The 25,829-nt window shown below is 47.1% G+C and overlaps 1 protein-coding gene and 1 long non-coding RNA gene across 5 annotated transcripts in view; one reads left to right on the forward strand and one right to left on the reverse strand.

The window, feature by feature from the left end:
• ADAMTS17 (ADAM metallopeptidase with thrombospondin type 1 motif 17) overlaps positions 1-25,829 on the forward strand; it is a 547,181-nt gene that overhangs the window by 317,463 nt on the left and 203,889 nt on the right. For all 4 annotated transcript variants that reach the window (XM_063925679.1, XM_063925677.1, XM_063925678.1 and 1 more), the window contains exons 9-10: positions 12,293-12,433; positions 16,897-17,047. In XM_063925679.1, coding sequence (XP_063781749.1) covers positions 12,293-12,433; positions 16,897-17,047 — 292 coding nt within the window. The remainder of the gene's footprint in view (positions 1-12,292; positions 12,434-16,896; positions 17,048-25,829) is intronic.
• LOC134931871 (uncharacterized) overlaps positions 16,765-25,829 on the reverse strand; it is a 46,728-nt gene continuing 37,663 nt past the window's right edge. The window contains exon 2 of the long non-coding RNA XR_010179188.1: positions 16,765-17,031. This is a non-coding gene — a long non-coding RNA (uncharacterized LOC134931871). The remainder of the gene's footprint in view (positions 17,032-25,829) is intronic.

Consider the following 25,829-nt stretch of genomic DNA (forward strand, 5'->3'; position numbering starts at 1 on the left):
ATATATGTCATTTTCTCAGTTGGGGACCCAAAAATGTGGGATTTTGAAATTTGGATAAGGGATACTCAACCTGTATTAACATATGAAAATGATGTAAAAAGCTGGGGGTATAAATGTTGAGATGGCTGGATCAGAGTAACGCCGGACGGCACCCTGGAATTGTATTGTATTCATTAGAAATATTTACATTAGGTTTTACATGCTGAGCATCATACCCTGAGACATTGGTATAATACCATTTTTTACCGTCTTGATAAGGAATCAAACTCATGACCCCAATGCTATGAGACTCCATTGCTAACCACTGTGCGACTGCAATCACACAAATATGGTGTTTGCATTGTGGTCCACAGAATTTACAATCCTTGTCAATGCATGCTGGGGGCCGCCCATCGCAGGGCAAGGCCTCCCAGCATGCCACGCCGCTCCCGCCCTTGATGAAGCATCTTAGAAATTAGGGTAGCCTCCTGCCGCCACAGCTTAGCTGCGCCCGTAGGAGACCGGCCGCCATCTTCCTGATTGCGGCGGATGCATGTGACATCACACAGCCGCCCCAATCACTCCCCTGTTCGCCCTTGTTCGCGTTCCCACGCCCCCCGTTTTGAGGCAACGCTTCTGCTACGCTCCGTCTCCACCTAGGAAACGGAGCAATGAGGCCCCTCCTTCCCCCCTCGAACGCCTCTGCCTGATTGACAGGCAGAGGCGAACGCATTTTCTGCAGCCGCCAGCAGAAAATGCGGGCTCATGTGCAGGATGGGTGCTGCGCAAGCGCCTGCATCTTTTTTTGTAATTTTTGTTGTTGGTTCGCGTTCTGCGATCCAACCTAAATCAGCCCCCATGTGGCTTTCTAATTATTGGTGACCTGCAGTTCCTCTGTTATTCACAGGTGGACAGAGCAACAGCTGGATAGATGCAAGTCTCATAAGCATTAGGGAAAGAGCACTTGAAACCATGGCTAATTGACAGTATGTTCACAGCATCCAAGCTCCTGCTTTCCTCTTACTGTGCATAGTCACAGAGTGAACCTGATAGCCCTGAAATAGTGACAGAAATATTCACCAGCTTTGGGAGAAGGAAGTCTCCAAGCTATGTTTAATGAATGAAATATCTACATCTTTCCAGATGTCCAGAGACTGGGCCAGAATATCCATATTTTACAGTATCACAAACCAAACAGGGATTATGGAAAATGTGCTGGTGCCTGTATTAGCAATCCACGTCTCGTGTTGTAAAACCAGCAATGTTGGTGTCACCTTTTTATGAGAACACTTTATTGATGCATTTCTAAAATAGAGCAGAACCAGGCTGGGGACTGCCCTGCTCCACTAGCCACCACAAGTACCTATTGCTCTACATCTTATTATGCTGGATTCCAAATGTATAAAATGTGCTTATGACAAGTATCCACCCACCACCATCTACTTGGTGAAATGTCTGCTGCAACATGGTGTCACAGCAGTTATCATTACTGCTTCACAGCACTGAGGTCCTGAGTTACATTTCTGGCCAAGGCACATCTGTGCTGAGTAAGTGTGTTTCCCCATGTTTGCTTGGGGTTCCTCCAGGTGCTCCGGCATCCGTGCATGTGCAGATCTCTCAGCATCAGACTTGTATGCAAATCATTGGGTTTGCTTGCAACCCTGATAGAGGCCCTGGGGGAAATGTAATAGGTTTTGAGTTTGCCGAGGTGCGGGATTTCGGCCCAGGTTCCCGTTTTTTTTAAAGCAACAATCATTTGCAAGGCAAAAACCAGACGGCTACCCACCATGTTTTTGGTCGCAGTGGCTGCGTGTGAGGTCATGCAGCTGTCGCGACCCGCCCCAGCAACGGTATGGACACGCCTCCGTTTTCCAGACCGCACCCCTTCAACGGAGTGTTGACACCCACAAAATGCGACGTTGATGCCCCGTTCCCGCCCCCCTTCAGGTCTTAAACTGCATTCTGCAGAGAACAGAGTTTAGGACCTTGCACATGCACGTACCATGCGCAGATGCGCAAAAATCACTTTATAACGATTTTTGCACATCAGCGGCGGGGTCTGAATTAGGCCCTATGTCCCGAACCAGATCTCCCTCACCATGCTCCTGTAATCCAGTCTCCCTGTCAATCTATCTATACTCATTTTGTGATCCTCTTGCGCCCCAGGTTCCAGTCACAGGAATTCCACTCTTGGGTAATTGTTGCATACCTTGAGCCTGGAGAGTTTCTATGGAAAAGTGAATGATATTTTTCTGTTTTCTGTTTTATTTATGCCATAAATCTCCACATACAAAACTGCAACAAAAACATGCAGGTAATATATACACATTTTTTATATCAACCTCTCCCAGGTGCTTTGATAAATTTAGACAAGTCCCTAGATGACCGTCAGGGTGGAATTCAAAGGGAGCAGGAGGAGAAGCCTCTGGGTACTCAGGACAGGACTGGCACGTGTGAGAAATTGTCTGTGGAGCGACATATACTATAGCAAGAGGGAGGTTATAGTGTTACAGTGCACTCACTGATTTCCAGTGCCAGGTGAGGTTGCTTATTACACTTAATAGGGTTCCTGAACACGGATTTTGGGTGTTATCCTTCAATAAAAAAAAAAAAAAAAGCTAGCAATTTAAAGGCCCATACACACTATGCGATTTCAGCCTTAAAAATAAACAATAATGACATAAAAGTTGTTATCGTTTATTTCTCCTACTTCCTAGAGGATGCTATGGACACCTCTAGAACCATGGGGTATAGACGGGGGGGGGGGGGGGGGAGTTGTTCGCTCGCTAGCAGATTTTAGCAGCATTGCACACGCTAGGCCGCCGCCTTCTGGGAGTGTATCTTAGCTTAGCAGAATTGCGAATGAAAGATTAGCAGAATTGCGAATAGAAAATTCTTAGCAGTTTCTGAGTAGCTCGAGACTTACTCCTACACTGCGATCAGCTCAGCCCGTTTTGGTCCTGGTTTGGCGTCACAAACACGCCCTGCGTTCAGCCGGCCACTCCCCCGTTTCTCCATACACTCCCGCGTTTTATGCTGGCACGCCTGCGTTTTTCAGCACACTCCCAGAAAACAGTCAGTTTCCGCCCAGAAACACCCACTTCCTGTCAATCACACTCCGATCACTTCAACGATGAAAATTCTTCATTCGGACGTGAGTAAATCTACTAAGTTTTGAGCTAAAATACTTAGCGCACTGCGTACCATGCGCATTTTTGCCTTAATCGCTCCGTTGTGAAAATCGGCAACGAGCGATCAACTCGGAATGACCCCCGGGATCCGCAGGAGACATGGGCACTTTAAGACTTTAAAAGGGGTGTGAACTGGCTCCTCCCTCTATGCCCCTCCTCCAGACTCCAGTTAGATTCTGTGCCCAGTGAGACTGGATGCACTCTGAGGAGCTCTCCTGAGTTTCTCTGAAAATTACTTTTGTTAGGTTTATTATTTTCAGGGAGAACTGCTGGCAACAGTCTCCCTGCTTCGTGGGACTGAGGGGAGAGAAGCAGACCTACTACTGTGAGTTTCAGGGCTCTGCTTCTTTGGTTACAGGACACCATTAGCTCCTGAGGGTCTGAACGCTAGGTACGCCTAGATGCTCGTTCCCAGAGCCCGTCGTCACCCCCCTTACAGAGCCAGAAGTCAGAAGACGGGTGAGTAGAAGAAGATCTGAAGACTTCAGTGACGGCTTTGAGGTACCGCACAGCGGCCGCGCTGCGCGCCATGCTCCCACACACAGAAGGCACTACAGGCTGCAGGGGGGGGGGGGGGGCTTTGGGCAGCATAAAAATCCTCAATATGGACTGGCAATGTGGTTTTTAAGTGCCTAGGCACTAAATCCGTACCCCCGCCAGTATAAATATTTTTTTTTAAATAGCGGGGCTGAAGCGCACCATTAAGGGGGCGGGGCTTAGCCCTCACAGCTCTCATCAGCGCCATTTTCTCTTCACAGAGCTGCAGAGATGCTGGTCCTTCCTCTACACTGCTGTACAAGTAACAGGGTGCAAAATGGGGGGAGGGGGGGACACAGTTATTTTGGTGCTGTATATGTAATTATAAAAGCGCCAACGGGTCTGGGGCTTTATATAAGGGTTTTCAGAACCAGGATAAGCGCTGGGTTGTGAGCTGGCAAACTCCCTCTATGTTTCTCTGACAGGCTTTACTGTGGGTCTGTCCCCTATATACCCAGTGTGTTTGTGGTTGTCGGTACACGTGTGTCGGCATGTCTGAGGCTGAGTGCTCTTTCCAGGAGGAGACTGGATTAGGGAAAGAAACGGCTGTGGGAGTGACCCTGTCGGCACCGCCGACTCCTGATTGGGTAAATGTTTTGAGTGCTTTGAATGCGAATGTGGCTTTGTTAAATAAGAGATTAGATAAATCTGAGTCTCAGAGCCAGGCATGGAAAAAATCCGTGGAGGATGTGTTGTCACAAGTTCAGACCCCCTCGGGGTCACAAAAGCGTTAATTTACCCAGTTAGCTGATACGGATACCGACGCGGACTCTGACTCCAGTGTCGACTATAGTGATGCCAGATTAAATCCAAAACTGGCTAAAAGCATTCAGTACATGATTGTGGCGATAAAAGTCGTGTTACATATCACGGAGGACCCTGCTGTTCCTGATACAAGGGTCTGTATGTTTAAAGGAAAGAAACCTGAGGTAACGTTTCCTCCCTCTCATGAACTGAACGGTCTTTTTGAAAAAGTTTGGGAAAATCCTGACAAGAAGTTTCAGATTCCCAAGAGAATTCCGGTGACATATCCGTTCCCCTCTGGGGATAGGGAAAAATGGGAGTCACTCCCCACTGTGGACAAAGCACTATCACGGCTGTCCAAAAAGGTAGCGCTTCCGTCCCCTGACATGGCAGCCCTAAAGGAACCTGCGGATCATAAGCAGGAACATACATTGAAATCCATTTATGTCACTACGGGTACGCTGCTCAGACCTGCCGTTGCATCGGCGTGGGTGAGTAGCGCTATTGAAAGATGGGCAGATAACTTGTCATCTGAGATAGATAACCCTGGATAGGGATAGCATTCTTTTGACGCTGGGTTATATCAGGGACGCTGCAGCCTACCTAAAGGAAGCTGCGAGGGATATTGGCCTTTTGGGATCAAGGGCCAATGCCATGGCAGTCTCAGCTAGGAGGGCATTGTGGATTCATCAATGGAATGCTGATGTTGACTCTAAGAAGGCGATGGAGTCTCTGCCGTATAAAGGTGGTGTCTTGTTTGGTGACGGCCTCGCTGACCTGGTATCTACAGCTACCGCGGGTAAGTCATCCTTTTTACCTTATGTTCCTGCACAACAAAAGAAACCGCACCACTATCAGATGCAGTCCTTTCGGCCCAATTAAATAAAAAAAGGGCGAGGGTCTTCCTTCCTTGCTTCTAGAGGAAGAGGAAAGGGAAAGAGGTCACCGGCTGTGGCAAGTTCCCAAGAGCAGAAGTCCTCTCCGGCTTCTGCCAAATCCACCGCATGACGCTGGGGCTCCTCTGCGGGAGTCCACACTGGTGGGGGCACATCTCAAACTCTTCAGTCAATTCTGGGCTCGTTCGGCCCTAGAACCATGGGTTTTGGAAATAGTGTCCCAGGGGTACAAGCTAGATTTTCCAGACGTTCCCCCTCACCGATTTTTCAAATCGGCCTTAACAGCTTCTCCTCCGGACAGGGAGGTAGTATGCGAAGCAATACGGAAATTGTGTAAAAATCTAGTCATTGTCAGGATTCCTTTGTCGCAACAGGGAGAAGGCTTCTATTCGAGCCTGTTCGTGGTCCCGAAGCCAGACGGCTCAGTCAGACCGATCCTGAACCTCAAATCCCTCAATTTCTACCTAAAAAAATTAAAATTCAAGATGGAATCTCTCCGGGCAGTGATATCCAGTCTGGAGGACGGGGATTTTATGGTGTCGGTAGACATAAAGGATGCCTATTTGCATGTTCCCATTTTTCCTCCACATCAGGCTTACCTGAGGTTTGCAGTGCAGGATTGCCATTATCAGTTTCAGACGTTGCCGTTTGGTCTGTCCACGGCTCCGAGAATTTTCACCAAAGTAATGGTGGAAATGATGATTCTCCTGCGCAAGCAAGGAGTCACAATTATCCCGTACTTGGACGATCTCCTGATAAAAGCGAGGACCAAGGAACAATTACTGCAGAACATTATGCTCGCCCTGACAATTCTGCAACAACATGGTTGGCTTCTAAACTTGCCAAAATCGCAGTTGGTTCCGACGACACGTCTGTCGTTCTTGGGTATGATTCTGGACACGGAATTACAGAGAGTTTTTCTTCCAGTGGAAAAGGCTCTAGAAATTCAGAACCTAGTCAAACAGATTCTGAAACCAGCAAGAGTGTCAATTCATCAATGCACTTGGTTGCTGGGGAAGATGGTGGCGGCCTCCGAGGCCATTCAGTTTGGCAGATTCCATGCCAGAGTGTTTCAGTGGGACCTGTTGGACAAGTGGTCTGGGTCCCATCTAAACATGCACCAACAGATAATCCTGTCTTCCAAGAGCAGAATCTCACTCCTGTGGTGGCTGCACAGCTCTCACCTCCTAGAGGGACGCAGGATCCTGGTGACCACGGATGCGAGTCTCCGAGGCTGGGGTGCAGTCACACAGGGGGAAAATTTGCAGGGAAAATGGTCAAGCCAGGAAGCTTGTCTACACATAAACATTCTGGAATTAAGGGCCATTTACAACGGCCTTCTACAAGTGGAACATCTTCTTCGCGATCTGCCCGTCCTGATTCAGCAGACAACATAACAGCAGGGGCGTGCATAAACCGCCAGGGTGGAACGAAGAGCAGAGCGGCAATGGCAGAGGCCACAAAAGTTTTCAGCTGGGCGGAAAGACATGTAAGCACTCTGTCAGCGGTCTTCATTCCAGGTGTGGACAACTGGGAAGCAGACTTCTTCAGCAGACATGATCTCCATCCAGGAGAGTGGGGTCTTCATCAAGAGGTCTTTGCAGAAGTGACAAGTCGTTGGGGAATTCCTCAAATAGACATGATGGCGTCTTGCCTCAACAAGAAACTTCTGAGATATCCAGGTCGAGGGACCCTCAAGCAATAGCGGTGGACGCCCTAGTGACACCGTGGGTGTTTCAGTCGGTATATGTGTTCCCTCCGATTCCACTCATTCCAAAAGTGATAAAGATCATAAGAAGAACAAGGGTTCATGCAGTCCTCATTGTTCCAGACTGGCCAAGGAGGGCCTGGTATCCAGATCTTCAGGAATTGCTCGTAGGAGATCCCTGATCTGTTACAGCAGAGGCCGTGCGTGTACCAAGACTTATCGCGGCTTCGTTTGACAGCTTGGAGATTGAATGTCGGATCCTAGCCCGAAAGGGTATTCCCAGTGAAGTCATTCCCATACTTCTTCAGGCTAGAAAAGAAGTAACGTCAATACATTATCACCGTATTTGGAGAAAATATGTGTCTTGGTGTGAATCCAAGAAGGCTCCTACGGAAGAATTTCAGTTGGGCCGTTTTCTCCATTTTCCGCAAGCAGGTATGGATGCGGGCTTAAAATTAGGCTCAATTAAAGTACAAATTTCGGCCTTGTCAATTTTCTTTCATAAAGAATTGGCCTCCCTTCCGGAAGTTCAGACTTTCGTGAAAGACGTGCTGCACATCCAACCTCCCTTTGTGCCCCCGGTGGCACCATGGGATCTTAACGTGGTGTTGCAGTTCCTGCAATCTCATTGGTTTGAACCTTTACGTAAGGTAGAGTTGAAATTCATCACTTGGAAAGTGATCATGCTATTGGCCTTGGCCTCTGCAAGGCGGGTGTCTGAATTAGCGGCTTTGTCTCACAAGAGCCCCTATTTGATCTTCCATGAAGATAGAGCAGAGTTGAGAACTCGTCGGCAATTTCTGCCGAAAGTGGTGTCATTGTTTCACATGAACCAACCTATTGTGGTGCCAGTGGCTACTGACGCCTTAGCAGAATCGCAGTTTCTAGATGTGGTCAGAGCTTTGAAAATTTATGTAGCCAGAACGGCTCAGATTAGGAAAACGGAGGCTCTGTTTGTCCTGTATGATCCCAACAAGATTGGTGCTCCTGCTTCCAAGCAGACTATTGCACGCTGGATCTGTAATACGATTCAGCAAGCTCATTCTACGACTGGATTACCGTTACCGAAATCGGTGAAGGCCTATTCTACCAAGGTGTGCTCATCATGGGCGGCTGCCAGGGGTGTCTCGGCATTACAGCTTTGCCGAGCAGCTACTTGGTCGGGTTCAAACACGTTTGCAAAGTTTTACAAGTTTGATACCCTGGCTAAGGAGGACCTCTTGTTTGGGCAATCGGTGCTGCAGAGTCATCCGCACTCTCCCGCCCGTTCTTGAGCTTTGGTATAAACCCCATGGTTCTTGAAGTGTCCCCAGCATCCTCTAGGACAGGTGTAGTATGGTATGCCGGTGGCCGGGCTCCCGGCGACCAGCATACCGGCGCCGGGAGCCCGACCACCGGCATAACGACAGTGTGGCGAGCGTAAAGGAGCCCCTTGCGCTCGCCACACGCTACGCGCACCACGCTATTTATTCTCCCTCCAGGGGGGTCGTGGACCCCCATGAGGGAGTATAGCAGTCGGTATGCCGGGTGTCAGGATCCCGTGCGCCGGGATCCCGACATTCGGCATACTGAAGACCACCCTCTAGGACGTAGGAGAAAATAGGATTTTAATACCTACCGGTAAATCCTTTTCTCTTAGTCCGTAGAGGATGCTGGGCGCCCGTCCCAGTGCGTACTGTATCTGCAATTATTGGTTATGGTTACACACATGTTGTGTTGCGTTTATAGTCAGCCTGTTGCTGTCGTTATTCATGCCGTTGCATGCGTAAATGCCATGTTGTACGGCATGCTTGAGGTGTGAGCTGGTATGTATCTCACCTTAGTTTAAATCAAAATAAATCCTTTTTCCTTGAAGTGTCCGTCTCCCTGGGCACAGTTCCTATAACTGGAGTCTGGAGGAGGGGCATAGAGGGAGGAGCCAGTTCACACCCCTTTTAAAGTCTTAAAGTGCCCATGTCTCCTGCGGATCCCGTCTATACCCCATGGTTCTTGAAGTGTCCCCAGCATCCTCTACGGACTAAGAGAAAAGGATTTACTGGTAGGTATTAAAATCCTATTTTTTAGGGCTTATATCGTCCAGTGTGTATGGCATAATATTGGTGACCGATGAGCGATGCGCGCTCCTGCACGTTTATCAGCGATCAATATTGAGCTGACATTCAGGTCAACCCGTCAATGCTGGGCTGAGCTGCATGTTCGGGAATGCCGGGACTGACGTCACTGAACTTTTATCGTTGAACGGTAATGTTCAGTGTAGTATACGCATTATTTAGTTGAACACTATATTGTTCAACTACATAGTCGTCCGTCGCTGGCATTCCACTATCGGGTAGTGTGTACCCGCCTTAAGATATATAGGGGTATATTCAATTAAAGTCGGATCCGACAACCCCTATTCAATCCCCATCTAAATTCGACTTTTTCAAGTCGAATTTAGATGGGACCCAGAGGAGGAGAGGGTGGGCGAGCCACGGGGGGACAGCCGGCGGCAGCCAGAGGAGATCGGCGTTACGATCAGCGATGCAGCTGGATGTCACTCAGTCGCTCGACCTCACGACAGCTTCCACCCGGCTCCAGCAGCGTGCTGGGGCCGGGTGGAAGCTGCCGTGAGGTCGGGCGGGTGAGTGACATCCAGCTGCAGCGCTACTGTAGCGCTGATCTCCCTGTATGCCCGCCGCCTGTCCCCCCCGTCTCCCTGCGGTCCCCTCGCCTCCTCTGGGTCCATCTCATTCTGACATCATTTTGATGTCGGATTGAGATGGTCGAAAACGGGGCCAAAATCTGTCGGATTTGGCCCCGTTTTCGACATCAACACGTGGATCTGCAGCTATTGAATGCCTCGACTTGTCAAAAAGCTTTGAATAGGTCGAATCAGGATTCGACCTTAAAAAGTCGAAAACTGCCGTCTTTTCGACAGACGGCAGTTTTCGACTGCAATTGAATATACCCCATATAGTTACATAGTTACATAGTTTGTGAGGTTGAAAAAAAACAATCCGTCCATCGAGTTCAACCTATTTATGTTCTCCTATTCTGTATTATTTTCATGAGTAATTTTATCTGTTGATAAAGTCGGCCGTTGTGTTGTATTTCATCATTTTATTATAACTATGGTACGTGGTCTATCCACCATAACCCTGTATATCCTTATCCATAAGGAATTTATCTAGGCCATTCTTAAAAGTATTGACCGAGTGTGCCATTACTACTTTCTGAGGCAGGGAATTTCAAACTTGTATTGTTTGTGAAAAAACCTATCCGCCTCTGTGTGCGGCATCTCCTCTCCTCTAACCTAAGTGGGTGTCCACGTGTTTTCTGTGCTGGTCTTAACAAAAACAGATCCCCCGAAAGCTCTGTGTATTGTCCCCTTAAATATTTATAAATGTTGATCATTTCCCCTCTTAATCTCCTCTTTTCTAGCGTGACCATGTCAGTATTCTTTTGTGCGCAGTATTCCAGATGGGGCCTCACCAGGGGTTTATATAATGGGAGTATAAAAGTCTCATCCCTTGCATCAATACCCCTCTTTATGCATACTAGTACCTTGTTTGCCTTTTTTGCCGCTATCCTACATTGGGTGCTGCTGCTAAGTTTGTTATCTATATGAACACCTAAATCTTTTTCCAGTACGGAGTCCCCTAAAATCAACCCATTAAGTATGTAGGTGTTATTTTTGTTCTTGCTACCAAGGTGCAGTACCTTACACTTGTCTGTATTAAACCTCATTCTCCATTTTGCTGCCCATGATTCCAGTTTAAATAAATCGTTCTGGAGAGACTCAGCGTCTCCCTCCGAATTTATAACCTTACATAGTTTGGTGTCGTCTGCAAAAATTGACACCATGCTCTCTAGACCATCCTCTAGATCGTTAATGAAAATGTTGAACAATAGCGGTCCGAGAACAGACCCTTGTGGCACACCACTTAGAACTTCAGTCCAATTTGAAAAAGTTCCATTTACCACAACGCGCTGCTCCCTATTATCTAACCAGTTACTAACCCAAGTGCATATTGTGCTCCCTTGCCCTAGTTCATGTAACTTATAGATAAGTCTCGTGTGGCACTGTGTCGAAAGCTTTAGCAAAGTCTAAAAAGATTACATCCAAGATTACATCTATAGCAAAACATGAATGATTGAATCAATTATTCAATCAATCAATCAGAGAAACCGTAGAGGCCCATGCACACTAGAATACTTGAGAGGTGAACAGTTTGAAAGATGACCGATTTCCCTTGAACTCCCTGACAAAATATATTGAGTTTACATGCTGTGATTGAAAGGATTGAGCTGCATGCATGGAAGACTGGAGACCTGCTTCAAACGAGTGCAGGTGTGCGCATCGTTCATTGGGGCAGATGTATTAACCTGGAGAAGACATAAGGAAGTGATAAACCAGTGATATGTGCAAGGTGATAAAGGCACCAGCCAATCAGATCCTAACTGTTAATTTACATATTGGAGCTGATTAGCTGGTGCCTTTATCACTTTGCACATATCACTGGTTTATCACTTCCTTATGCCTTCTCCAGGTTAATACATCTGCCCCATTGTTCGCTGTGTACACACTAGACCAGTATTTCTCAAACTCTGTCCTCTGGACCCCACACGGTTCACATTTTCCAGGTCACCTGACAGGTGCACTGTGTATCACCAACTGTCACATTTTAAAAATCTACAGGTGACCTGCAAAACATGAACTGTGTGGTGTCCTGAAGACCGAGTTTGAGAACCTGTGGACTAATTGAATGATAGATCGTTCCAGACCATCGTTATCTCTCAATTCTATGGAAAAAAAATCTTCTAGTGTGTATGGTCATTAAGAATTTAATGTGCTAATACTCAGTTGTTGTATAACAGAACTCAGAGATATGACCGTATTCGAAAACTGTGTAACATAACGTTCTAGGGACAGTGCTATATTTACACCATAAGTCTGAGCAAATATGTAACTTATATTAATGTATCTACTGAAGGAATCACAAACTCTATATAAGCATCGATTTTGAGCAGAAAAAAAGGTATTTACAATGGAGACTGGGTTTATGTGGGGGGGTCCTCATACAAGATCTCAAGGATGGAAGATGACGGTCTCGGTTGTGATGAGTTGTCTGCTGTAACCTATGATTGATTTCAGAAGTGCTGTATTTATTATAAAAAAATTAAACTCTGCATATTACTGTATGACCGCCTTCCCTAATTAGAAAAAGCATAACATAAGCTTTATTCTTATTCTGCAGCATGGGAATGAGTCATGATGACGACCACCCCACCTGTGCTGGACGGTCACACATAATGTCGGGCGAGTGGATTAAGGGCCGCAGTCCAAGTGATCTCTCTTGGTCGACCTGTAGTCGTGATGAGCTGGAGAACTTCCTTAAGTGAGTGTCCCTTTACATATCATTTCTGATAGCGGCAATCTTCACAATGATATCCTGATATCAAACAGCGTCTCTTCATCATAATACTAGCTCAGATGTTCTGAAGAAAGTTAATACAACTGAAACGTTAACATCAGCAGCTTGTCTGTGGAGTCGTAATTTCATTCGCTAAGTCCTGAGTGAGTGCCGCCATATTTTTCTTTCTATATATATATATATATATATATATATATAAAATATATATATCTATATCTGTTACAACTCCGGCACTCCCCAGGGCCCTCACCCTAAGTAATAGCTATGCAATATGAGGCGGCACTCGGAGACTTTGAAAAAATATAATCATGTATTCAAGTGCTATATCAACGTTTCGGGGACCACTGTCCCCTTCATCAGGATCATCATCGGTGGTCCCCGAATCGTTGATGTAGCACTTGAATACATGTTCAGATTTTTTTCAAAGTCTCCGAGTGCCGCCTCTTATTGCATAGCTATATATATAAATATGGGTTTTGCAACGTCTGGTTAACAAAGTCCTTATCACAAACATCTGGTTGGAGATACATCCATTTCGAGTTCTGACTGTGATCACCTGGCTGTAAAATCCTCACATCCAACTGTAATTTATGTATAAGATTGTAATATTGTTTTATATGAATTTTTAGAAGGTTGTGTCAATAACGAACGCTTAGGATAAATATCGTTTGTTTCTGTACAATAAAAACTTTTAATTATTGTCATACAAAAGGCATATTGGCTCCCACGAGAATCCATTTCTATTTGTAATCTACTTTTAATACCTTATCTGACAGAGGGTATTTCTTGTTGGTTTGAGACTAGAGGTATAGCGCAAGATATTAGGGTTGATTTTTTGTTTTATATATATATATATATATATATATATATATAAATACTTTTTTGTTAAGAGAAGGAATAAGGTAAACTTTGGTTGGTAGTGTAAAGCTGAAGCAGAATGCCTCCTGCCATTGCGGCCTGTAGGTGCAATAGGAAAGACAGATGGTTTTCTCACCATAGACAGGCTCCCTACTCATCTTAATAATGCAATGACAAAACACCTGAGTGGACATTCCAGGCCAGAATGTCCCCTATTTGAAGCAGTGCTCACTGCTGAATGGGGAATGGGGGTTATTTATGCCTCTTTGTCCTCAAGGGCCACCATGGCATTAAGCATTCCTCCAAACATGACCCTCTCCAGGGACAAAATGCTCTGCTCCTGGACTTTCCTCTTAATTTATGATTGCCGCCACCTGTTTTGAACAGGTTAATGGATAAGAAAGGTGTATCACCACAGGTGATGCAAGCATACATTAAGAAGGAAGTCCAGAAGCAGAGCATTCTGTCCCTCCTGGAAAGGGTCATGTTGGGAGGTATGCATTAAGGTATGCTACCATTCTGTTTTATGGTGTTTAGGCTTATTTTCCATTGCAGTAAAAGTAAGAATGCCACCACAGAATGCTGCTACTGACAAGTTTTCACCACTTTACTCACATTACTGAAACCTGAGAGAGTAGGTCCTAAATTCATGTAGTGTGTAAGCTTGTGAGCAGCGACCCCTAACCTCTTTTTTGTAGAATACCCAGTCTTACTTTCTTACTGATTTTTGTATTGTATATATTTGCTGTGGACTATGCTGACGCTATCAAAATAAATGTTGAAATCTGCATTCCTTATCCACATTCATTACCCGCTCCCATTCATGGTTACAGGACTTTATCCAGGCTGCACTTACTCTTTGAAATGCCCCACAACAAGACTTCCCTCCAGCCTCCAAACCTTTGAAGTGTTCCCTGAAACACCCCTTTACAGACAGGCCTATGAAGTTCCTCAGCCACTCACATAACCACTATAATGCCATTCTAGCCAATGATTTCTCTTATACACAGTTATCACAGAACTTACATATGGAGCCAGATCATACTTGCCTACCTGACCCTCTCCATGAGGGAGAAAATGCTCTGTTCCTGGACTTTCCTGGTAATTTATGATTGCCATCACCTGTGGGGAAACACCTTTCTTATCAATTAACTAGCTCACCACAGGTGATGGCACTCATACATTACCAGGAAAGTCCAGGAACAGAGCATTTTCTACCTCATGGAGAGGGTCAGGTAGGCAAGTATGAGCCAGATGTAATGACGCCCCAGTTTGGCGGCCATGCGGGATTCTGGCCAAACCCTTGACTTTTTTAAAGGGGCAATCACTTACACAGCATGGTTTGCCTTGTAAGTGATTGCCCATTTAAAACAACGTCCGAGTTCGGCCAGCATCCCGCACGGCCGCTGATCTCGGGCGTCATTGCATCCGGCCCATGTTCTCCTTGTAGCCTCACACAAACATCTGTCCCGAAACCAACATTACTGTGTGACTGGATCATATAGCCCAAGAAGCTTTTCAGAGTCTGGATCAGTAATATAGAGAATATATTATACATATTTCCTTATGTATCAAATGACTATTTCCTTATAGATTGTAAGGTTATGAGGATGGCTCTCTTACCTTTCTGTCTGTTATTGTTTTATAATGTTTTTTCTTTGCATAGGTAAATAATGATAAATTAGCCCCAGAAAGTAATGGTGTGTACACACTAGACGATATTTTAAACGCTATTTTTACCCTTCTAAGTGATATCATTTGTAATATCATCCAGTGGGTATGCACTACATCGTTAACGAGGTGTGCTTCTGCGGGTCGTTAACGATATAGCCGTCGTCTGTGCATACAGCTCAATTTGGACTAAGGGCCTAATTCAGACCTGATCGTAGATGTGCTAAATTTAGCAAATCTACGTTTAGTCACACAGACATGCGGGAGGGAAAGGGGGGGGATGCCCAGCACAGGGCTAGCCCGCCCCGCATGTCTGGCTCTGCCCCCCCTCCCCCGCACAAGTACAAAGGCATTGCACAGCGGTGATGCTTTTGTACTTTAGGAGTAGCTCCCTGCCAGCGCAGCTCCTGCACACTGGCAGGAGCTACTTATCGCAGCGAGGGTCGCAGCGGCTGCTTGTGATGTCTGGGCATGCCTGCGTTGCCCGGACCGCGCCGCCTAAACAGTACCCAAACACCGCCAGCCCGCCCCCTCCCACCCAGTGACTGCATCTGCCTGTCAATCAGGCAGAGGCGATCGCAGGGCTGAAACAGCCGTTGGCTGTCTGGCATGCGCGGGCGCACAGTGGAGCCAGCGCATGCGCAGTTGAGACCTGATCGGCTGCTGCACAGCAGCGATCAGGTCTGAAGTAGGCCCAATATTGTCCAAAGCTGCATGTTCGGGAGCCAGCCGTGACGTAATATCAGTGATATCGTTCAGTGTGTATGCACTACGAGCCTAATTCAGACCTGATCACAGCAGCAACATTTTTATTTAATGGACAAAACCATGGGGGTCATTCCGAGTTGTTCGCTCGCAAGCTGCTTTTAGCAGCTTTGCACACGCTAAGCCGCCGCCTGCTGGGAGTGAATCTTAGCTTATCAAAATTGCGAACGAAAGATTCGCAATATTGCGAAAAAGACACTTCTTAGCAGTTTCTGAGTAGCTCCAGTCTTACTCGGCATCTGCGATCAGTTCAGTGCTTGTCGTTCCTGGTTTGACGTCACAAACACACCCAGCGTTCGCCCAGACACTCCTCCGTTTCTCCTGCCACTCCCGCGTTTTTCCCAGAAACGGTAGCGTTTTTTCACACACACCCATAAAACGGCCAGTTTCCGCCCAGAAACACCCACTTCCTGTCAATCACACAACGATCACCAGAATGAAGAAAAAACCTCGTAATGCCGTGAGTAAAAAACCTAACTGCATAGCAAATTTACTTGGCGCAGTCGCACTGCGGACATTGCGCATGCGCATTAGCGACTATTCGCTCCGTTGCGAGAAAAAAATAACGAGCGAACAACTCGGAATGACCCCCCATGTGCACTGCAGGGGGGGCAGATGTGATACGTGCAGAGAGAGTTAGATTTGGGTGGGGTGTGTTCAAACTGAAATCTAAATTGCAGTGTAAAAATAAAGCAGGCAGTATTTACCCTGCACAGAAACAAAATAACCCACCCAAATCTAACTCTTTCTGCACATGTTATATCTGCCACACCTGCAGTGCACATGGTTTTGTCCATTAGAGAAAAATGTTGCTGCTGCGACCAGGTCTGAATTAGGCCCTATATCGGCCGCCCGGGATGGCAGGGAAAATACTAGGCGATAACACTTACGGAGCGAATCGTCTAGTGTGTGCCCACCTTAAGTAGTGCGACGGCTTAATATATTTACAGGAAGGAAAAACCATGTGTGATACCTGTACCAGGATAATTCACGTGTGTATATATAGAGATACCGATTTTAGTTTATTCAGTTTATAGCACTATGGGCCACTGCTTTCCACATGTACTGAAATGTGATCTTCCGCTATTGTATCGCATCTCAAAGTAACATTTTTTCTTTTGAACTTTCCGCAGATCCAAAGTGAGTTCATGTCTGCTGGTGACCGACCCCCGCAGTCATCATGCCGTCAGGCTTCCCCACAAACTGCCCGGGATGCATTATAGTGCCAGTGAGCAGTGCCAGATCCTGTTCGGCAGCAATGCCACCTTCTGCAAAAACATGGAGGTGAGAGAGTTAAGGACCAGGGACCTTCTGGGTGGTAAATGGGTCATTTGTTGCGTTGATGATTTTTTATCAAATTAATCTAATTTCAGCCTCCTATTGCCAAAATATGATGTAGATGGAAAAGGCAGATTTTTCTTTTTTTATACAAGAAATCTACCTAATATTACAGTATTACTCATCCCTCATCCAAATTAGCTGAACTGTGGGTGTTTGGTGTTTGGGACCACTGCCATTTAAGTCATTTATACCCGCCCTGCCACCCCCTCCCTCCTCATCTCTTCCTTATTTTTCTAGAGATTACAAATTCAAGCAACTTTTCAGTTTGGGAGCCTAGGCCATCTTAATGTATAGGCACAATGGGCAGCTGATCAGGGCCCCACGTATTTAGGGGCCTTCGAACAGGAACAGGCTGGGCAGGGATGCTTCTTGGAAGGCAGGTACAGAATGTCACCTGGCTGCTCTGATTGTGAATTACACACAATCAGAACAGCCAGGCAGCATTATCTACCTGCCTCCCAGCCTGCTGTCAGCATGCTGATTGGTGGATTGCTTAAGCTATCCACCAATCAGATTGCTGACAGTCATTCACTCTATGGAAGCATGTGGAGAGATGGCATGGGATCGCAGGAGGGGTAAGTTATTATTTTTTTTATTATTTATTCCCATGAAGCGGTAGGTAGGGGCCCCAGTTATTGCTTTGCCCAGGGACTACAATGATGTTAAGAAGGCCCTCTTTGAAGCTGTTTATGTTATGGGTATTGCGTGGATGGCAGGACATCTGTCACATTATCGCTCTTTACACAGCAGGTGTCATTGGACTTGAAATTTGTCACTCATCAGTAGACTTATCCACTGAGGAGGTTTTGAGGGGGATGAGTATATAATAAATGGCAGGAATCCCCCAGCCCCTGCAATTATGGTAATTGCACTTCTTATTTCTGGGTGGAGATCTTCTTCAAGATACAGACTACTAAAGATCAAAATTGATCGCAGGAAATTGCCACAAATGACTTACAACATCCACACGTTCTGGTGGATGACCAAGTAATCAGGATTTGACCCAAAGCAGTTCAGATACTTAAAGTGTTTCTTCCACTGAGTCCAGCCAACTGCGTACCCATAATTATATCATGTCAGAGCAGAACCACGCATGTGTTTCCTCCTCAGCTGTAGTTCCTGGCATTAAACCAGCTGGTTATTTTTCCTTCTTATGCAAGAATCATTTGGAACTTACAGCGCATTGTTGCTGTTACATACACACTGGCACATGCCAGATGTGTTGGGTTAATTGAGTGTTGTATGTGGCCGCATCAGAACATAGATACAGTTACTTGCTTAGCTGTAATTGTTTCCTGCAATGTGCTTTGCATTTATCGGCCCACGTCACAGGGTGATGTGCCATGAATTCTGCTAGTTCACAAGTAAAGAGACTTCGGAGTCTTTAAAGGGAATACTATTGTTTGCTGTTACTGGCATCATCTATATAGTGTTTGTCTAGTTTGGATCTTACCTAAGAATTTATTTAGAACATACAGTATATGGAAGTAAGAGTTAAATATTTCATACAGCGCTGCTCTGCACCAAACATGGTGGAGCTCTATGGGCCAAAGTGAAAAGAAGCAATTAACTCTGTACTTGGGCTAAACCATGTTGCCCTGCAGGTAGGGCACAAATAAAATGTGCAGAGAGAGTTAAGGCCCGTACACACTGGTCGATATATCGGCCATTCTCTTGAACGGCCGATATATCGCGGGACCGTCGGCCAGTGTGTAAGGCTGATACGTCTGTGAACTCCGTCGTTCACAGACGTATCGCGTCGGCCGCGCAGCACAGCCGACGGCCAATATATCTACCGATATATTGGCGCTTCGCTGTGTGTGTACGGGGCGGTCGGCCGACCGCCCGTACACATGCTGCGGCGGCTGGCGGTGATTGACAGCTGAACTGGGCGGACGTGTGTACACGCCCGCCCAGTTCATGACGTCAGTCCCCGACGGATCGGGCAGTGTGTATGCACAGCACACTGCCCGATCCGTCCATAGATATATCTGCAGATCAGTTGATCTGCAGATATATCTATTAGTGTGTACCCACCTTCAGATTAGGGGTGGCAGTCCTAGCTGAAATCTAAATCACAGTGTAAAAATAAAACTATTCACCATTTGTGGGCTGCATGCAAAATCAGCATGTATTTACCCTGCATGCAGATAAAGTAAATAAATGTATTTGCACCTCTTGCATTACAACATGGCTTTTCCAAGTGCAAGTTACTCCTTTTGTTTTCTCTAACGCCCTAGGGGGTACTGGGATGATCTTTGTACCATGGGGTATAGATTGGGTCCTTTGGAGCCTTGCCATTTGAAATTTCTTCAGAGTGTGCTGGCTCCTCCCCTCTATGCCCCTCCTGCAGACTCACTTTAGAAAAATGTGCCTAAGGAGCGGCGTGCTTTCTCTGGAGTGCTAGAGAGTTTTCTTCAAAATGTATTTTAGTTTGTTGTTTTCAGGCAGGACTGGTTGGCAACAGTCTTTTTGCGTCGTGGGACTTGGGGGGGGGGGGACCCGTACCAACCTCCTGAAGGGTTAATGGTCCTGATCCCCGCTGACAGGACATAGCTCCTCACCCACAGCGGTGTGTGCTCTCCCCCACACCATGCCACCACCCCTAATTGCTAAGCTGAAGACGCCGAGTGGTGAGTACAAAAAAACGGGGTCCCGGTTAGCGGGTCCCCGGTTCAGATGGCGGCGTTAGGGCGGCGGGCACACAGCTTAAAGCCCACACAAGCCCACACTGGCGCTGATGCTGAAAAGGGGTTTTAATTAATTTTCTGTGCAAGTATTGCCAGTATAACCTATTGTGGTAACACCGCGTGCTATTAAGGGGGCGGTGCTTCCTGGAGAGCAGAACTAGCGGCTCAGGGTCCTATTTCCTACTGCAAAAGATGTATACCAATAGGTAATAGATCGGGCGCTGAAGGTTGCCGCAACTCTAATGCTGCTGCTAATTGAAATGGGGTAGTCACACCCAATAAATGACAAAAACACAGATAGACAGTAGCAGCGCTAATAAAATTGCTAACACATAGGATTGAGTGAAAAAATATTTCTATTTAATATAATGGCAAACTAAGCCTGTTAAAACAAATGTGCACAACTCATATACTGGAATATTGATAATAAAATGGGTCTCATTTATACATTGCCTCAAATAAGCAGTCCGTTCCTATTTGATGAACTGGATAAGCAGATGAACAATTGTGAGAAAAGACTGACTGCGCAGTCTAACCATCCAACTTTACCCGTGCCGCTAGAGGTGAAATCCCTTGGGAATTGTTGTTGTGATAACACGTCCAAACGGGTTTCCTCAGTATAATGCGGTGTCCTTTCACTTTAGGCGGTGAATTGTGGGATGTTGGGAAATTGGTTCCTCAATGTATCTGCAACAATGAATGTCCAGTTCTGGTCCGGATATAGGCAGTATGATGGCAAATGATGACCCAAGAAGTAGCTCCTGAAAAAGCTGTAGGTTGTACAGCGAAACGCGTCAGGAGCTACTTCTTGGGTCATCATTTGCCATCATACTGCCTATATCCGGACCAGAACTGGACATTCATTGTTGCAGATACATTGAGGAACCAATTTCCCAACATCCCACAATTCACCGCCTAAAGTGAAAGGACACCGCATTATACTGAGGAAACCCGTTTGGACGTGTTATCACAACAACAATTCCCAAGGGATTTCACCTCTAGCGGCACGGGTAAAGTTGGATGGTTAGACTGCGCAGTCAGTCTTTTCTCACAATTGTTCATCTGCTTATCCAGTTCATCAAATAGGAACGGACTGCTTATTTGAGGCAATGTATAAATGAGACCCATTTTATTATCAATATTCCAGTATATGAGTTGTGCACATTTGTTTTAACAGGCTTAGTTTGCCATTATATTAAATAGAAATATTTTTTCACTCAATCCTATGTGTTAGCAATTTTATTAGCGCTGCTACTGTCTATCTGTCCTATTTCCTACTGCAAGGAAGCACTGTTCCTCCTAGGGACCCTTAAAAGCATCTTGTTTGGTATAAAGGGGGTTTGTGGAGGGGTGGAGCGATATACTGTATGTGTATATAATAAAGTAGGTCCCTTATCTAAGGTTCCTGGTTACTGCCCGGCAAAGCACTGCTTTGGCTGAAGAGGCAAGGGTGGTCATTCCGAGTTGTTCGCTCGGTAATTTTCTTCGCATCGCAGCGATTTTCCGCTAATTGCGCATGCGCAATGTTCGCACTGCGACTGCGCCGAGTAAATTTGCTATGAAGATTGGTATTTTACTCACGGCATTACAAGGTTTTTTCTTCGTTCTGGAGATCGTAGTGTGATTGACAGGAAGTGGGTGTTTCTGGGCGGATACTGGCCGTTTTATGGGAGTGTGTGTAAAAACGCTACCGTTTCTGGGAAAAACGCGGGAGTGGCTGGAGAAACGGAGGAGTGTCTGGGCGAACGCTGGGTGTGTTTGTGACGTCAAACCAGGAACGACAAGCACTGAACTGATCGCACTGGCAGAGTAAGTCTCGAACTACTCAGAAACTGCACAGAGAAGTCTTTTCGCAATATTGCGAATCTTTCGTTCGCAATTTTGATAAGCTAAGATTCACTCCCAGTAGGCGGCGGCTTAGCGTGTGCAATGCTGCTAAAAGCAGCTTGCGAGCGAACAACTCGGAATGAGGGCCAAGGTGTGCTGGTTTCTCCCTCTCTGTACACTGCTGTGCAGTAGGTCAGGAGAAAGTCATATGCCAGTCCTAAGAACAAAGTTTTCCCCTCCGTCGGGGAGGGGGTCTCTGTTGTGTGCACAGTGCAGCCCCCCTTCACTAGGAAGCAGCACTCAAGAGCCAGCATGGCTGGACTAAATAAGAGGGATGATTACAGACCATACTTGCCTACTGTCCCGGAATGGCCGGGAGGCTCCCGAAAATCGGGTGACCCTCCCGGCCCCCCGGAAGAGCAGGCAAGTCTCCCGATTTCAGGGGTCCCCCCTGCCTGGCCGCCCACTTAGCGAGTAAAGTGGGCGGTCCAGGCAGGCGATGACGCGATTCTTGTTGAATCGCATCATCATAGCCACGCCCCCTGCTGTATAATGGCAATAATAGCGGCATTACACAGCGGGGGCGTAGCTTACATGACGCGTTCCCACAGCCACGCCCTGTCCCGCCTCTGCCATGCCCCCGTTCCACCTCTGGCCCGCCCCCCTCTGCACGTTACGTCACTGCCCGCCCCCCTGCTGAGCCAACCTGGCTGCTCTCTCCCGGAGAGAGCAGTCTAAAATTCGGCAAGTATATTACAGACATATTATCTGAACTGGCTACTGCCAGGCAGGAGAGGCAAGATTTTAAAAGAAGTCTATGGCTGATTTTATGTTTAAGAATTTAGACCACAGACCAGCCTTTCAGCCCCCTATACTTATTTCACAAAAAGTACATCACCTCAGGTTATAGGTGGTCATTCCGAGTTGATCGCTTGCTGCATTCATTCGCTGTGCAGCGATGAGGCAAAAAAACGGCACTGTGCATGCATATGCGGCGCAATGCGCACGTGCGAAGTACTATTACAACGAACTATGTAGTTTCACACAAGGTCTAGCGAAGCTTTTCAGTCGCACTGATGGCGCAGAGTGAATGAGATGAAGTAGAGGTTCTGGGTGTCAACTGACCGTTTTCAGGGAGTGTTCAAAAAAACGCAGGCGTGACAGGAAAAACACAGGCGTGGCTGGGCGAACGCAGGGTGTGTTAGTGACGTCAAAACAGGAACTGAACAGTCTGAAGTGATCGCAAGCGCTGAGTAGGTATTGAGCTACTCTAAAACTGCACAAAAAAACTTTGCCGCCGCTCTGCGATCCTTTCGTTCACACTTCTGCTAAGCTAAAATACACTCCCAGTGGGAGGCGGCATATCGTTTGCATGGCTGCTAAAAACTGCTAGCGAGCGAACAACTCGGAATGAGGGCTATAGTCTCTATCTTATGATGAGATCCAGATCTGGAAAAGGGGGAGAAGGATGTAGATATGGGGGGCGGTACTGTTAAACACACTCTTTAGAGTAACGTGGGTTAATCCTGACATGACATTTCAGGTCCCTATGAGGCTGCTGATGTCCTTTCCTTTTCCCCCTGAGGAAAAATCCACCTGCAGTGGATACTTCAATGTCCTGGCTGTCACGTAGATTTGTGTTGCCTGTACCTGGAGCTATCTCCTTAACAGACCCTGCTGATCATAAAATTGAGACTACTCTCAAATCCATTTACACATCAGTGGGAGTTGCTCAGAGACCCATAATTGCATGTGGATGATTACAAGGGCCATTGTTAATGGACGGGTAATATACTGAAAGGTTTTGACACAATGCCTCAGGATGAGATTATCATTCTAGGATATAGGCCTAATCAATGCACGCTCAACAGCTATGGCGGTGTCAGCGCGCAGAGCATTATAGCTGCGGCAGTGGACAGTAGACGCTGAATTCAAGAGAGGTGATGAACTGAACAAGTGAATTTCACATGCTACGGCTGGTAATTCCACCTATCTCCCGTCTGCAGCTTCGCCGCCTGAACGTGCTTACCCAGGCCCCACTCTGCAGTCCTTTCGGGTAGCCAGATTTAAGGGCAAGGCCAGAGTTACCTCCAACGCCTCTAGAGGACTCAGAGGTATACCGAGCAGACCAGCGGCCGCTGGTTCACAGGAGTAGTGTTCAGCCTCTTCCATGTCATCAGCATAACGGTTGACCCCAGATTCTGGAGGCCTTACAGGTGGGAACTCGCCTCAAATATTTCAGTCACATTTGGGGCAGGCTCCTGCCAGGACCCCTTGGTGAAAGACCAACTCTCCCAGGGCTACAGGTTAGTGTTTCAAACGCTCCCACCTCACAGATTCTTCAGGTCAGGCTTACCAGTTTCACACGAAAAACAAGGTTAACCTTGCAAGAAGACATACAAAACTGTTACGGAAGCAGGTCTTTTTTACAGTTTCTACTCAACTCCAAAACAGGAGTTATTATTCCAGCCTGTTTGTGGTACCAAAACCGGACGGTTCGGTATGGCCGATTTTCCACCTCAAATCACTGAACCCGTTCTACCGAGTGTTCCATGTCAGGAAGAAGTGGAATTTCTGGTATTTCTGGATATCAAGGTTGCGTATCTTCACTTCCCGAAATGAGCGCCTCATCAGGCTTACCTCAGGTTGGCACTGCAGGACAGTCACTACCAGGCCCAGGCCTTGCCTTTCGGTCTCTCAACGACACCAATGGTGTTCACAGGGGTGATGGCAGAGATGTCGCTACAACTCCGCAAGCAGGGAGTGAACATCGTTCCATACTTTGATGATCTCCTCATAACAGCTATGTCCAGAACACAGTTGATAGAAAGCATCAGCCATACAATACGACTTCTCACGGATCATGGGTGGATTCTCAATCTGCAGAAATCCCGCCTAGAACCTACGCAGAGGCTTCGGTTCCTGGTAATGATTCTGGACACAGTGTCTCAGAAAGTGTTCCTTCCTATGGACAAAGCAGTGGCAATTCAGACGATGGTTCGTTCCATTCTGAAGCTGAACAAAATCTCAGTACATCTTTGCATACGCCTACTGCGAAAGTTGATGGCCTCCTATTGTTAGGCGCGGCAGTCTTCGGCCGTGCCCTGACTGAGCAGCGGTCACGGCCGCCGCGCCTCTCTCCTTCCCTGTCCCCCGCACGGCGCCTAGCAACGCCAGGACGCCGTGCGCACGATAGCCGACGGGTCCCTGGCAACGCAGGACGCCGTGCGTGCAGGGCCGCCGGGTGCATAGCAATGGGGACGCCACAGGTGGACCGCGTTCCCCGTTGCTAAGAATAGTTAATTAGGTTGCTCGTGCAGCAGGGCAGCTGCACGGCAACTAGTAATTAGGGTTTGGGGGCTGGTCCTGCTGACCTCCTGTTATTGGCCAGCAGGGCCTTTTTATGTGAGCCAGCACACTGCAGCCCCGCCGGTGATAGCTTCTTGTATGCTGTTCCTGCCTTGCAGAACTCTGTTCCTGTCAGCCGTGTTTGGTGGATCTTGCTCCCTGCCCTTTGGTACTTTGGAGGTCCGAAGCCGGTCCTGGGAATCCTTCTAGTCCTTGCGAACCTGTTTGTCATCTGGGGTTCTCGCCCGGCTTCGTGAGTAGCGGCTTCTGCCGCGTGTTGCGGTCTATGCCGCTTAGTGTTTACTTTACTGTGAATTGGTGCATTTGCGGAGGTTTCTGCTTTCACTGTCCTCCCCGGAACTCGGCGGTGCCGTGTAGGGGAGTGGACAGTGGTTTCTTTGTAGTTCTTTTCCTTTGGCGGCGTGCCGCACATACGTTTAGTTTTTAGCTAGTTTATAGCCCCTAGCGTGGTTGTTTCAGTTAGAGGTCCCCTTGTTATTACCCTGTCTCAGTTCACGCCTTGTCTCTCTTTAAGACCTGAGGGGGCATCGGAGTTGGGCAGACCTAATCCGCCCTTCAAACGCGGCTGCCATGGGCCCAAGAAACCATAGTCGTTCAGGCGTGAATTGATAACACGGGTAAGACAACGGAGGTAGGGTGCTAGGGGCTATTTCCTTCCCATTTCCCAATCCCAGCATTCCGTCTTGGTGCTCAGGACTCACTACATAAGATCTCCCCTGTCCTGAGCATCAGGATCGTAACACCTATGAGGCAATTAGGTACGGAAGATTCCATGCACAACCATTCGAGCTGGATCTGCTGGACAAATGGTCAGGGTCACATCTGCACATGCGCCAGAT

The sequence above is a fragment of the Pseudophryne corroboree genome, chromosome 6 (genome assembly GCF_028390025.1).
Source record: "Pseudophryne corroboree isolate aPseCor3 chromosome 6, aPseCor3.hap2, whole genome shotgun sequence".
NCBI classification, from domain to species: domain Eukaryota; kingdom Metazoa; phylum Chordata; class Amphibia; order Anura; family Myobatrachidae; genus Pseudophryne; species Pseudophryne corroboree.